At 46.7% G+C, this 14,149-nt stretch overlaps 1 protein-coding gene across 1 annotated transcript in view; it reads right to left on the reverse strand.

The window, feature by feature from the left end:
- The window catches only part of LOC144781902 (homeobox protein SIX5-like), a 130,186-nt gene extending 123,790 nt beyond the window's left edge, over positions 1-6,396 (reverse strand). The window contains exon 1 of the mRNA XM_078660973.1: positions 5,725-6,396. Within this exon, the coding sequence (XP_078517099.1) occupies positions 5,725-6,374 (650 nt within the window). The 5' untranslated portion in view covers positions 6,375-6,396. The remainder of the gene's footprint in view (positions 1-5,724) is intronic.
- Positions 6,397-14,149: the final 7,753 nt, after the last annotated feature.

Raw genomic sequence — 14,149 nt, forward strand, 5'->3', positions numbered from 1 at the left:
ACTAAAGCCTAGGCATGTGAACTTTGTGTAAAGCCAACTAGCCCTGCCGTCTTAAGTCTGAGCCCGGACCGTACCTATGAGCTGAGGATCAGTTGGGAGGTCTGGCCTACAAGATCTCTAAAGTGGGCTACTGTTGAAACCATGTTTCATGTACAATGGTTACTATTGTGAGCTGTGCATTGAGAGATTAGCAGTCTTAAAGCTTAGTTCAGTAGTATTTGTTTAACAAGGCCAATAGTGTAACGTCAGAGCTTGGACATCTGTACTAACTCAAAATAACTCATAACACTAAATTGTACTATGCTGGATTTAACTGTACTCTTGGCAGTTAAGTAGCAAGAAATTCCCCACCTCTTTCTGCCTTACACCACTATGTGAATTACAATGTGAAGTCCGTATAATCATCTCTATGATATTTATTTTGTAAGCATTAGAAAATAACAAGCGAGGGAATGTAATCTTGACAAGCCTTAACAATCATCGTAACCAAGATGTGTGTGTACTGCTGTGTCGGTTAGAAGCAATTTCATTATGTAGTACACACACTCAAACAGGTCCAGTGAAAAAAGGCTTAGAGTAATATGTAAATTTATAAAATGTGCAGCAAATATAAAATTGAACTATACCCTGTATTTTATTAGATAAACATTATACATAGCCCTTCGTCAATGTGTACAAGCTTTTTCAATCTATTTGTTCTGTAAATGTAATTTATAACCCTTAATATGTAAATTTCTTACTACACAACCCTTAAATGTCTCTCTCTAGATCCCCATACATCCTTACGATGGCATTCACTTGTCCTTATTCTTACCCCGTGGCTTTCACCAGGGTTCAATTGCCAGTTTTTTCTGGAAAACACGGCCTCGCTGATTTCCACAGTGCTGCATAGGTGTTGCATAGCATTAAGAAGTAGATCAGTATTTTGCACTAGGAATATTGGATATACCTATGAGCGATACAGAGTGCCATCTATCCCAAACATTGGGGGATGCCTCAATCCATTATAAGAAAGTGAGTAGCACCCCTTCTTGTCTGAGGTACAGGACAACAGCCAAAGGCTTAAGGAACATGTACTCAGGGACACTTTAAGGCAGGGTTTTCAAATGAATAGCTCAAGATCTTAAATATAGAGCTAGCCCAGTATGTCATTCAAGGGGTCTCAAACAGAGAGGAGAGGTTTACTTCAACATGCATGAGGTAGAAGGACTGCAGGCCCTTGGAGTGACAATTAACCAAACCATAGTCAAGTACACCCTACAACCCACCCACAATAAAATAACTACCAGCACAAGGTCTGCAACACGACCAATCAGGGTCCATGAACAAATAATGCCAGTAACAGATGGAGTGACTGGAATATGGGACTGCAAAGGTCAGGGTGCAAGCTTGGAACAAAACCAGTTGAGGAGAAAAGGAAAGAGCAGGAGATGTGACATTTCAATACCTGTTGTGGATCTCTTCATAGCAGAGAGTTTCTCACTGGTGGCTATCCCAGACATTTGGAATCATAAATGGTATCCAGTGGGTCATCTCTGTCTAAAGGTGGTCATTCCTTGGATAATGGTGGCAGGTACTTGTATAATGTTGGTCATGGCAAAATGATGATCCTTTTTGAGACGTTTGAGTATCCTAGCCCTAACCATGCCTTCCTCTCTCTCCCACCAATAGGGTGACTGTTCTTAAACATTTTGTTCTTCATTGCCTTAATTGTGTTCACACCAGCGTGGCAGACAGCCCATGGCTAGAGTATAGGGCATATCTCCCCCATTCAGAATTAATTGGGGTGTTCTGCAGGAATCCTGTTAAAGACAACACACCATTATCTTCTACTCCAGACCCCACTAGTCCGTTTTCATAATTCTAGGTCCTCTATCCAAGCTATTAGACTCTACATCACGCATACACTACAGGGTGGTTTTGTGGATGCCCAAAGCCTGAGCTTGAATAGTCTGTGTACCTTTCTGAATAGCTTTGCTGTCAGATGTTTGAATCGTAAGAGCTCAATAATACGAAAACTTGCATAGCTGTTGATCTGAGCCTGTAAGGCCTGTGCAACCTGAAAGACAACTCTGCTATAATCAGCCTGAGCCTGCAAAGATGTGACTAATATGAGTGACAGCTTTAGCGTGTATTTGGTGGATAGCTTAGACGTATGTGGACTAGGTGTAGGACATGCAAAACCTAAATAACAGCTTTCTTTCGGTGAAGCTTTCTTCACAGAAAGGCATGCCTATAAGAACTGTGACGTGGAATAACTCTGCAGACATATTTTATTTTAAAAGTTTTATATAGTGCTAGCTTGACCCGTAGGTATCAGAGCGCCTTACATACACACAGTGAAAAACAGAAGGACATTACATTACATAGTAGGCCGGCAGTAAGGAAGCAAACCATATGGATCTGTCTTATGAACCCTGAGCATTACCTTCTGGAGATGTCTGTGGTCTTAAGCTTTATTTACGCCATATGATTTGATGAACATAGGTGATATGTTTTGTCCTCTATAGAGTCTAGACATCTATCTGAACCCCAAATAACTAATACTAAAATCCATTGCTCAAATATGGCAAGAAAGGTGTTTCGATCATAACTTGCACTGTTGAGGACCATTACATTTCATCCATCTGAGTCTGCCTTCCAATTACTGTAGGAATTGCAACATGGCATCTTCACAATCATGTCTATTGCATCTTTTTTACATACAGCAGCAAATTATCAGCTTGGTTAATATACCCATGCACATTTCTGTGACCAAATGTGTATACTGCTGTGGCAATGAAGCAGTAACTTTCTGCAGTGCCACAAATCAACATCCAAACCTTACTGGAAAATGGTAAACAATAGAGTGTACATTTGTAAAATATAAAGTTCAAAATTTTAATGTGTACACCCACATTATTCTGAAATTAATAAACTCCTAAACATTTGACCTGCTACATTTTCTTCTATGCATGCAGCTAACCTTTCAGTTAGTCTTCTATGCCTTACGCTCAGAACTCCATTATGAGGGCCTAGGATACCTCAGACAGGGCCAGTACTAGGCATGGGCGGCTGCCCAGGGCCTCACACTCAGCCCTCCAGCATGGGGCCCCACAACAGTGCAATACACAACGGGTCCTCTTGTACCCTTGCAGATCAACTGAAAGAAAGGGGTCTCCTCGCAATTGGGCCCATGGGAGGGTCCCACCTTGCTGTGCCTCTTAGGGATGTTAGGGGTGGGGAGGCCGAGGGGAGGGCGACACTTCCTCTTGTCCCAGTTACAAGGAGACACATTTGGCAGGTTTGTCCTGCAATTAGGCTCCTGCCTGGCTACCCATTCAGAGACACTGAGGGACGGCCTATGTCCAGCACGTTAGCGTCCCCACGGTTATAACTTTCAGCCCACTAACAATTCTCACACCTTTAGCTGGATAGGAGCTGTAAGAGGTGCTTGTAGGTGGCTGAGGAGGAGGAGCTGCTGCCCAGGAGGAGTCGGCACAAAGCAGCTCCCAGAGCCCTGAATGTGTCCTTTATGTAAATTTAGAGGGGCCTCGCACATTCCCTTTCTGGTCCCAAAAACTCAGAACCGGCCCTGACTTCAAACACTCATGTAAACCACTACATGCACAGGTGTCAGAATTAGGAGTATGATGGTAGAATCAGACTGTCTGATTTTCATCTGTTAAATTTTGGCAAGTCAAATCGGTATGAAAAAGACCCAGTAAATAACAGGACATGCATATTTTGGAACAGTTTGCACCTAAATCTGCAGATTGAGCTGGTAAGTGAAGCATTGTTGGCCTCAATTACGAGGACATCATAAAATTGCTCCTCCCGTGCAAACAGGTCTCAATTACGAAAGGGTTCTGATTTTTCTGCCACCACTGACTTTTCTGCAGCTGGTCAAGCCTATCGAATAGTTTTTTTTGGGGGGGGGGGGGGGGGGGTTACGTGCTGAAAATTGAGGTTTATTTTGCGGTTAGTGCCAACATTTGCATATTCTTTCACATTTGAATGGAGAAGCTCTTAATATCTGTTTTTGCGTCTGCTAGCTAACAATAGCCCAAATTAACGTGTATTGGATGGGCCTCGAAACATCTGCTCGTACCTCTAAATAGCTCGTATGGAGCTGACTCTTCTTTCTTATCGCCTGCTTTCCAGTAACCCGTGCCCGTACAGGTCATATCGAAAGGGCTGCAGCTGGTGTAATGTATAGTACTAAGTGGAGGGTCTGCATGTCTGTACGAGCGATATACATAAATAATATATATGCCACCTCGCTGAGGTGTGTGGAGTAAAACATGCTTTCTGTGGATACTGGAACCAAAAGCGAACTCGGCGCCTTGGACAGGGAGGAAAGGGCATGGAGAACAGAGAAACAGGAAGTTACCGGGTTCACATTTCACAACAATACCTACCATGAGGCTTGAAGCCACAAGCGTGGGAAGGCCCAGTGACGTGGCAGAGCCTGGCCTGGGGAGTTTCTAACAGCAACTGTGTACTTAGAGAGCTAGAGACCTGCTGCTAGGAGGCGTGGCAACCCTCCAGGGAAGGCAGGTCGAGCAGTGTTTCCTACAGCAGAATGTGAGCTTTTAGAAGCCTCCATCTACTTTCGTTTGCAATAAGAATTAGATTAATAATACCCACACTTGTCAAACGATATGAATTATTATTGGAAGCAGTAAAACAAGTTTCTCAAATTAAGACATCACTTTCGGCCCATGTTCTATTTCCATTGCCTGGTTCTGGTCTTGTTTCCGGGCTCAATTATTCTGAGTCCACTGTGAATTTTCGTCATGGATGGATTCTGTGTACTGCCTATATATGGATCCTATAGTTCTGGTTTCCTGGCGTGTACTGTCTCCGTGCTATGTGGTTGCCCATTAACTGGGCTAGCTCTCACATCCCTATGCTGTTTCCACTATGTTGCCTCACTTGAAAGCAATGCGATTCCCGTGGGCCTGTCGAATACCATATGCTTTTAATTCTCTGGGTGTTGGGGGTTCTAATTCACTATTCCATTCCCTCACTTAGGGGACACATTTTCATGTTTCATGACTTTAGACTACGTGCTCCTCCCGTATAATGTATCCCTATCTCTCCCAATGTGATCCCTCGCGTCCTTATGTTTCGTATTCCTTCACTAAACATCCTGTAAAGTGCTCTGATACCCTCACGGGTCTGGTTCGCGCTCTATAAAACTATTAAATACATAAATAAATAATGTAAGTCAAGGTGCTTCTGAATTCTTGGTTGTTTTAGTTTTAAGACTTCCACTCACTCTGCTGTCTGACATCTTCTCCCTTGGGACATGTAACTTGGATTCTAATAATCTTGGCATCATTTGTTCTAAGCCCCAGAGCCCGTCCCCGAGTTTATAAACTAAACTTCTAATTGTATTTTGGTTTCCCTGGCCCTAGACCCTGACATTCTGCCCCAGAGTTTATAAACTAAACTTCTAATTGTATTTTGGTCTCTCTGGCCCTAGACCCTGACATTCTGCCTCTCTTGTATCACTAGTTCAAGAATCTGAGACTTTGTGCTCGCTCTCTAGTTCTGGGCCAACATGTTTGATACCTATAGCTAAAGGCAACGGATTTCCGTCTAGTTGCTCTCTGTAATGTAGTTCTGGTGTCTGCGGTTCGGACCTCTTTCGAACCACTACACACCGTGACGTGAATGTGTCTGAGCCCTGTGTATCCGAGCCCCCACTAGCTAAGCACCCCACGCCGGGCCACTCACCTCTTGCCGGTCCCGGTGCGGTCGCGCTGCCGGCGGTTCTTGAACCAGTTGCTGACCTGCGTGAGTGACAGGCCGGTCTCCCGGGCCAGCCTGCGCTTCTCGTCGGGTGCCGGGTAGCGGTCGCGGCGGTAGCGCTCGCGCAGGGCGCGGCGGGCCCGCTCCTTGAAGCAGTACACCGTCTCCTCGCCGTCCCAGATGGTGCTGGGCAGCGGGAACTTCTTGCGCAGCCGGTACTTGTCCACGGCGCCCAGCGGCCGTCCCCGCGCCGCCTCGGCTTCCCGGTAGCGGGCGCGCAGATACAAGTCCTGCAGGAAGCCGTGGTGCTCCGCCGGGAAGGGCCGGCTCTGCACTATCTGGTACAGAGAAGCGTAGTCCCCGGCCTCGAAGGCCACCAGGGCCCGAGCCCGGAGAAGCGCCTCCCCGCCCGGGCCGTCCGCGGGCAGGGAACGCAGGAACCCGGCCAGACGCTGCCCGTCCCCGGCCTGCAGCAGCGCCTCGCACACGCACGAGACCTGCTCCGGGGAGAATCCCAGGGACCCCGGGGAGGAGGGTGTCTGCTCCCCGGGATCCAGCAGGCCCTCCTCCGCCGACAGCGGAGACTCTTCCGACGTCTGCGGACTCCCGGGCTCCGGAGCGGGGAAGGAAGCCATCTTCTGGGGCTCTGGGATCCGCCCCTCTACCGCCCTCCTCCCCCGGCCCCTGCTCCACGTCTCCCACCTCTCCCTTGACCCCCTTCCCTCCCCCACCTAACTCCTGACCCCCCTCTACCTTCTTACTCGCTTCCTCAGTCCTGCACACGTTTCCTTCTCGGTCTACCTCCTGCCCGTGCCCCTCACTTGGTTCCTGATAACTTTTCCTTATATCCACAGATGAGGGGGCTTGGCAACTTTTCCTTATATCCAGAAATGAGGGGACCATATACGCTTTCAGGCCCGATTTTCATTTAGGTCAGCGTTTTCGGTTTTTTTAAAACATGAATATTTTTTTTATTCAACCCGTCTCCTAAAAAGTTACATTTGTTCAGTGAGAGCAATTGGAAAACGAGTTTGGTTATTATTTTAATGAGATAAAAGAATACCAATCTTTTGAAAAGTTGCCAGACGTGTGTAACACTTTTTCTTCATTCTTTCGCATTTTAAAGCTTTTACTTCCTTTATTCAACTCTTTTTATCGCTAACTGCCTCCTTCCTTTATTTGCTTTATGTAGCAGCAGTTTTTTTATACAAGTCTTATTTGGGTGCCAGAGCGCATTACATGAAGGGAGTTTTAAGCTTAAACTTGGGTACTTTGGCCCTGATTGCATGTGGACTGTTTGATTCGGAGCAATAGGCAAATCACTGTTTGCGCTGGATTCAAAATTGCTAGATTTGTGGTTATTGCCACTGAACTATTCCTACTGTCTTACCATTGGCTATAAAATCAGATGCATGCGGAATTTGGTGCAGAAGCAGTGCTTTTTTAAGTTCAAGAAAAGGTTTATTGGAAAGATTAATATCATAAAAACAGTACTTCGTATACATAGTTATTTGTTGATACATAAATACATGAAGATGTAATAAAGAATAATAATGATTTATGATATCCATTAAAATAGTAAAAAGGATAATATAGAAAATGATATGAATACAGTATAATCAAAGTTCCACAAAAAGCGTAAATAACAGTGCTTTGAACGGTAAAAAGAAGTGCATTTACTCATCAACTTTACTGGGCACGGGTAGCAGTGCATCTAAGACTGTGGTCTTTAAAGTTCTTTATGCCGCTCCCCCAGTGTTAAAAAGAAAAATCATTGGGGCTCCCCCTCAATTTTTCACCATTATTCAGTTAAGTTGGCAATATTTAAATATGTCTAAACATAGCAGTTAAGTTCTGTTACCCCTTTTACACACACTCACAGTCAGGATTAAAAATGGCAAAAGATGTTAGTGAGATCCATTACAAAGTGGCTTATTACCACTCATTTTTTATTTATCACTTAAAATAAAGTATGATACTTCTCTTATCCACAGCTAGGATCACTTAAGGACCCCCCAGGGAGGGTCCACCCCCAGTTTGACGACCTCCGATCTAAGAGGAAGGAATATTGAACTAGTGCATTATAGTATTGCACTTATGTGCTGTATGATAATGTCCCACTTCTTTGTGTTAATGCCAGAGCCCTGCCTGCAATTACCAACACTGGCACAGATAAGTAATGGTGCTTTATTTTTGGACTCACCTGTAAAAGATAATGTGTACAACAAGGGGTTTGAAGCCTGCCAATTGCTTGCTATTTGGTGGCTTTATTGTCTCTAGAGCACGGGCTGGGGGGAGGCAAAGCCAGACCCGCCGGGGGGCCCGTGCAGAACACCACCCGAGGGGTGTGAACCAGCGAAAGCCCTCAAAAGGGAGTCGGAGGGAGTGCCTGATTGGGCGCCCTCCGAAAGGTAATGAACAGGCCAATCAGAACCAGAGAAATGGAGCGGCTGGTGGGGTCAAAAGGGGGCAGGGGTCCCCCTTGTTGACACAGAAAAGCCTCCAAAGTCAGAGAGTTACCCTAATAGAGCCAAAAGGGACTGGGTAGTATAATTCAAATAAGCAAATTTTCCCTTCTGTGCTAATAGCTTTAAAAATGACCAAAAAGAGAGTATTCACTGAACCAAAACCATACAAAGAACAATTTATAACAATTATTGTTCATTAAAGTTAATTTATTACACTTGATACACATACTTTTTTATATACTCTTATTAATGATAATCGGCATATAATACATCTAAAGAGAATGTCTAGATATGTACTTTCTGATGCCTAGAGGTCTGTATAAAATCTACATGCACCTATGTGTAAACAATTTTATACTGTATTCAATTAATCACACACAACTTTACAATAAAATATACAATCTCTTTAAAAACTTTGCAATTTCCCTATTACAGAGTCCATTCACTTATTACAAATAATGTCGACAAAGCGTTTCTGCGGATCTTTAATTTTCTCCCCGCCTTCTTCAGGACTTATTCATAATACAATTAATTTATTGAAAATTAAGGTACGAACATCTATAAATATAAAAAAAGATAAAATACAATTATTCATTTGCGCTATCCTTGGTTGGTTCAGTTTACACTAGTAATTTTATACTACTAAGGTAATTGTTCTCATATTTATAGCTAAATACTCAGATGCCATTAAATTACTCTGACTAGAGAAACCTATTCCGTAATGAATTAGAAAAAGGGTTTCAACAGGGCTTCTTACCCAACGCTGGCTTTAATAGGCCAATTCCTAAGCATGCATCATCTATAGTAAAACACGCTTGTACTTATTATCAAATACAATTGCATTATTCTGCTTTGGCGATCTATTCCCTTATAAATCTGGGAAAGTTTAAAACAGGGCTCCTTATCCAACATAGACTTATATGGCTCAGTTCCAGAACGTGCGTGTTTAATGATTAGTCACGCATGTGTACATCCCGGTATAGTCTTCAATTTATACCCGCAGATTGATGATATACTGTGAGTATTAAATCTCATATTAGTATCATTATCTAAGGAATGTTCATCTCCTATAGTAATGGCTCCCTTTCTTTCACTTACTTTTAAGGAACAGGGTATACTTCACTGGTCCTCAAAATAAAAGTTGTCATTCATTTGTGAGATTAATTAACTGTTGGGGGACTTGTTTGTATCTTGCACTGAGCGGTTGGAACGAGGCGTTCCTGACTTACTTTGACCCTCTCCACCTCTCCCTATCTGCTGCTACTGTTTGCCGGTCCCGCTCCGCGGGACCCGCTTCACGAAGACTGCGAGCGTGGGCTGCGGCGGCTCAACGGGGCTGCGAGCGTGAAGTGCAGGGACTCCATTGACCAGGAGTCCCTGCGAGGCCAATCGGAGACACCTGGCCCGCTCTCCCCGGAAGCCACGCCCCCAGCGCACTGGACCTTTGATTGCCAGCCTTCCCCTGCCCAACTGGTGGGACTTGTTTGTATCTTGCACTGAGCGGTTGGAACGAGGCGTTCCTGACTTACTTTGACCCTCTCCACCTCTCCCTATCTGCTGCTACTGTTTGCCGGTCCCGCTCCGCGGGACCCGCTTCACGAAGACTGCGAGCGTGGGCTGCGGCGGCTCAACGGGGCTGCGAGCGTGAAGTGCAGGGACTCCATTGACCAGGAGTCCCTGCGAGGCCAATCGGAGACACCTGGCCCACTCTCCCCGGAAGCCACGCCCCAAGCGCACTGGACCTTTGATTACCAGCCTTCCCCTGCCCAACTGGTGGGACTTGTTTGTATCTTGCACTGAGCGGTTGGAACGAGGCGTTCCTGACTTACTTTGACCCTCTCCACCTCTCCCTATCTGCTGCTACTGTTTGCCGGTCCCGCTCCGCGGGACCCGCTTCACGAAGACTGCAAGCGTGGGCTGCGGCGGCTCAACGGGGCTGCGAGCATGAAGTGCAGGGACTCCATTGACCAGGAGTCCCTGCGAGGCCAATCGGAGACACCTGGCCCGCTCTCCCCGGAAGCCACGCCCCCAGCGCACTGGACCTTTGATTACCAGCCTTCCCTTGCCCAACTGGTGGGACTTGTTTGTATCTTGCACTGAGCGGTTGGAACGAGGCATTCCTGACTTACTTTGACCCTCTCCACCTCTCCCTATCTGCTGCTACTGTTTGCCAGTCCCGCTCCGCGGGACCCGCTTCACGAAGACTGCGAGCGTGGGCTGCGGCGGCTCAACGGGGCTGCGAGCGTGAAGTGCAGGGACTCCATTGACCAGGAGTCCCTGCGAGGCCAATCGGAGACACCTGGCCCGCTCTCCCCGGAAGCCACGCCCCCAGCGCACTGGACCTTTGATTACCAGCCTTCCCCTGCCCAACTGGTGGGACTTGTTTGTATCTTGCACTGAGCGGTTGGAACGAGGCGTTCCTGACTTACTTTGACCCTCTCCACCTCTCCCTATCTGCTGCTACTGTTTGCCGGTCCCGCTCCGCGGGACCCGCTTCACGAAGACTGCAAGCGTGGGCTGCGGCGGCTCAACGGGGCTGCGAGCATGAAGTGCAGGGACTCCATTGACCAGGAGTCCCTGCGAGGCCAATCGGAGACACCTGGCCCGCTCTCCCCGGAAGCCACGCCCCCAGCGCACTGGACCTTTGATTACCAGCCTTCCCTTGCCCAACTGGTGGGACTTGTTTGTATCTTGCACTGAGCGGTTGGAACGAGGCGTTCCTGACTTACTTTGACCCTCTCCACCTCTCCCTATCTGCTGCTACTGTTTGCCGGTCCCGCTCCGCGGGACCCGCTTCACGAAGACTGCGAGCGTGGGCTGCGGCGGCTCAACGGGGCTGCGAGCGTGAAGTGCAGGGACTCCATTGACCAGGAGTCCCTGCGAGGCCAATCGGAGACACCTGGCCGGCTCTCCCCGGAAGCCACGCGCCCAGCGTATACGTTCTTAAATCGACTCATACCCGCACACGCAGGACGCGCGCAACACGAAGCGCGGTGCGAAGCCCGGGCAAAGGGCGGGCCGTTTGAGGCCGTTCGAGGACGAGAGAGACCGGGCCGGGCCACCCCCCTAAACATCCATCTCCCGGTATCCACCCGGACATTGTATGTACTGTTTCTCCATTGAGTCTGCATTTGCAAGCCCTTCAAGACCCAGCTTTATTGATTTTTTGCTTACGCAAGTTATCAAACTCCCTGTACCGGCCTAGCAAGAACAATGGTACTAACTAGAGGAAGCAAAACCAAGGTATTGGGGGGTGGGGGCAAACTACTAGGACCCATGGATGACTTTATAACCAAGGCAAACTTATTCATCGATCAAAGCATCACTTTGATGGAAGGTAGGGTGTCCTTGGACTTAGAACACGCTAAGAGATCTTCTATGGGTCACCTAGCGAATGTAAGATCCCCTGTAATAGACAGAAATCCTGGGCAAGGGATCCTCTGTGAGGGTAGGCGTAGCCTACCAAACAATGTGGATCTGTCGGTTTCCCAGCTATCGGACGCCCAGTTAAGCTCAGATTTAGAAAGGACTCCAGAGCTGCTTCCCTAAATTACACCGGATGAAATAAGGCAAGCAAGAGGGAGGAGGGAGGGCGCCATAAGGAAAAGAAAAAATTATCGGAAAAGTCCCATCCCTAACGAGATTGGAGATACGGCTAGTATGAAAGAGAATGCACCCCCTAGACCTGAACAGATAGTAGTCACCGCAATCATAAACCACTCAGTACATGATTCTTCTAATCTTATTAGTTTGGAATCCCCTATCCATCTACCCTGTAGCAATGAAATAACTGACAGTAATAAATCACAGCTTCTAAATAACATCACAGATATACTGAAATCCTTACTTGAACCAGTAGAAGCAAGACTAGCGCATATAGAGAACCAGTTTTCTAATCTTGCCAAATATATAAAGCCCATGCAAGTCTCGGGGGCACAAAAAACGGGGGCAAATAAACTTAATAAACAGACTCCTCCCAACCACCTAGTTACACAAAACAACGTACCCATACCGTCAAATCCAACATCTAAACCAATAGCCCCTGAAATAATAAATAATAGTAGACCAGCGAAACGCCCTACTAACGCTGCTATAACTCTACCGCAGAGCAATTTACCGATAGTATTAGCATCGCCGCCTAAAACATCAGCGCCCAAAAACCGGTGCCAAAAACTACGGCGCCTAAAACTCCGGCATTTAAAACTCCGGCATCTAAAACCCCGGTCTGCAAAACTCAAGCTCAAAAAAACTTGGCCCCAGTATCCAATAGAGGTGGTCCGAGAGGACCTCCCGAAGTTAGACTCCCTGTTGAGATGCCACCGGAAGCATCTCCCTTCGTGGTGGTAATGACAGGTGTCCCTGAGTTGGTGGATTACAATGCGGAACCTACGTGGTCACTGCAAAATAAGGCTCAACATTGGTTAAATATTAATCGCCCTATTCCATCAACCTGGCCTTCCAGGATTTTGATGGTACGTAGGACTACCTGGGTGGGAACCGGTAGAAAAACTATCCCGGGAGATTGTATTGTCATCACATTCGAGGACCCCCGAGTAGTAGACTACAATTGCTCCTGGGAGTACCCGAGTGTAAATGGAGGTATAAGCACCAAACCACTTTCTTTTTTTTACCCCGCAAGGCAATGCAACGGTCCCCCCAATGATCACGAAATTCCCTGGGAAGTAGCAGCCCTTCGGCCCTTTGAACATGGTAATACAAGACAAATAGTGGCCCCTCGCCACCATGATTATGACAGCTCCTGGCACACAGTGGGTCCACACTATCGGGGAGGTGGATGGGATGATTGGGGCCCCCATGTGCAGAGAACGGCCTATAGAGAGCCGCCTCGCTGGGATATATGGTTCAGTATCCCGACGAGGAACAGATACAGTGGCCTCGAAATGGTCGATTGACCACTAACGGCGACTGAACCAACTAATCTCAACCCACCCCAAGTAACACCAAAAATAAAAACACTGCGTTTAGTAAACAAAGAAGCGGCGGTTAATCCAGAACCACCGCCTTTCCCCATCCTCTTTTGGAATGTGGCGGGTCTCCGTCCTAAAATTGAGGATGGGACGGCTTTGTATTTTTTGGAGCAGGGGAAAATTATCTGCCTCCAGGAGACATGGTCCACAACGGAGCTTCACCTCTTGGGATACAAAACATACTTTATCCCAGCTGTGACCTGCAGTGCGGGCAGACCGAAGGGAGGGCTGACCACGTATATCTCAAACACTGTGAACCACCTAAAAGTGACGATAGTCGAGTCTGACCCAAACTTCCAATTACTCTCCCTTGCCTTTAAGAATAAGGACCCTATCCTTTTAATCAACTTTTATAACAACCTAGAAGAGGGACAATTCCTGACCCTTCTTTCCAATATCCAGGAGAAACTAATCCAGTTTCACCAATTTAAGACAGGAAAAGGGGCAATCCATCTTCTATAGGGAGGGGATTTTAATCTGCACCCATGCCCACACGCTGAGAAAAATCAATGTGGGATAGTGGATGAACACGATGCTCCACTCATGCATTTTGTCCATACTAAGGTGGGGATTGCTGTGAACAACATGTTATCGGCCTTAGATCTCGTAATAGCCAATAGGTCAAGCTCAGACTTAAATTTCCTTCAACCGACTTATGTGGGAAGGGGATGCCAAACGACAGTTGACTACATCCTCCTGTCGTCTGGATTGGTACGTATAGCTAGATCTTTTGAGGTCCTGATTAACACATTAAGTGATCATTGTGCTTTGAGGATGGATCTTCACTTAAATAAGTCCAAACCCCTAGTTACAGCCATAGAGAAAACTCTTGCCCAGAACAAACTGGAGATAGGAAAACAAAATGGATATACATTAAAATGGGGGACGATAAATCCGGCCGAAATCACCGGAAAATTAGTAAAAGTGGCATACCCAAACATAGTCAAATGTCTG

The sequence above is a fragment of the Lissotriton helveticus genome, chromosome 9 (assembly GCF_964261635.1).
Source record: "Lissotriton helveticus chromosome 9, aLisHel1.1, whole genome shotgun sequence".
In the NCBI taxonomy this organism is placed as follows: Eukaryota; Metazoa; Chordata; class Amphibia; order Caudata; family Salamandridae; genus Lissotriton; species Lissotriton helveticus.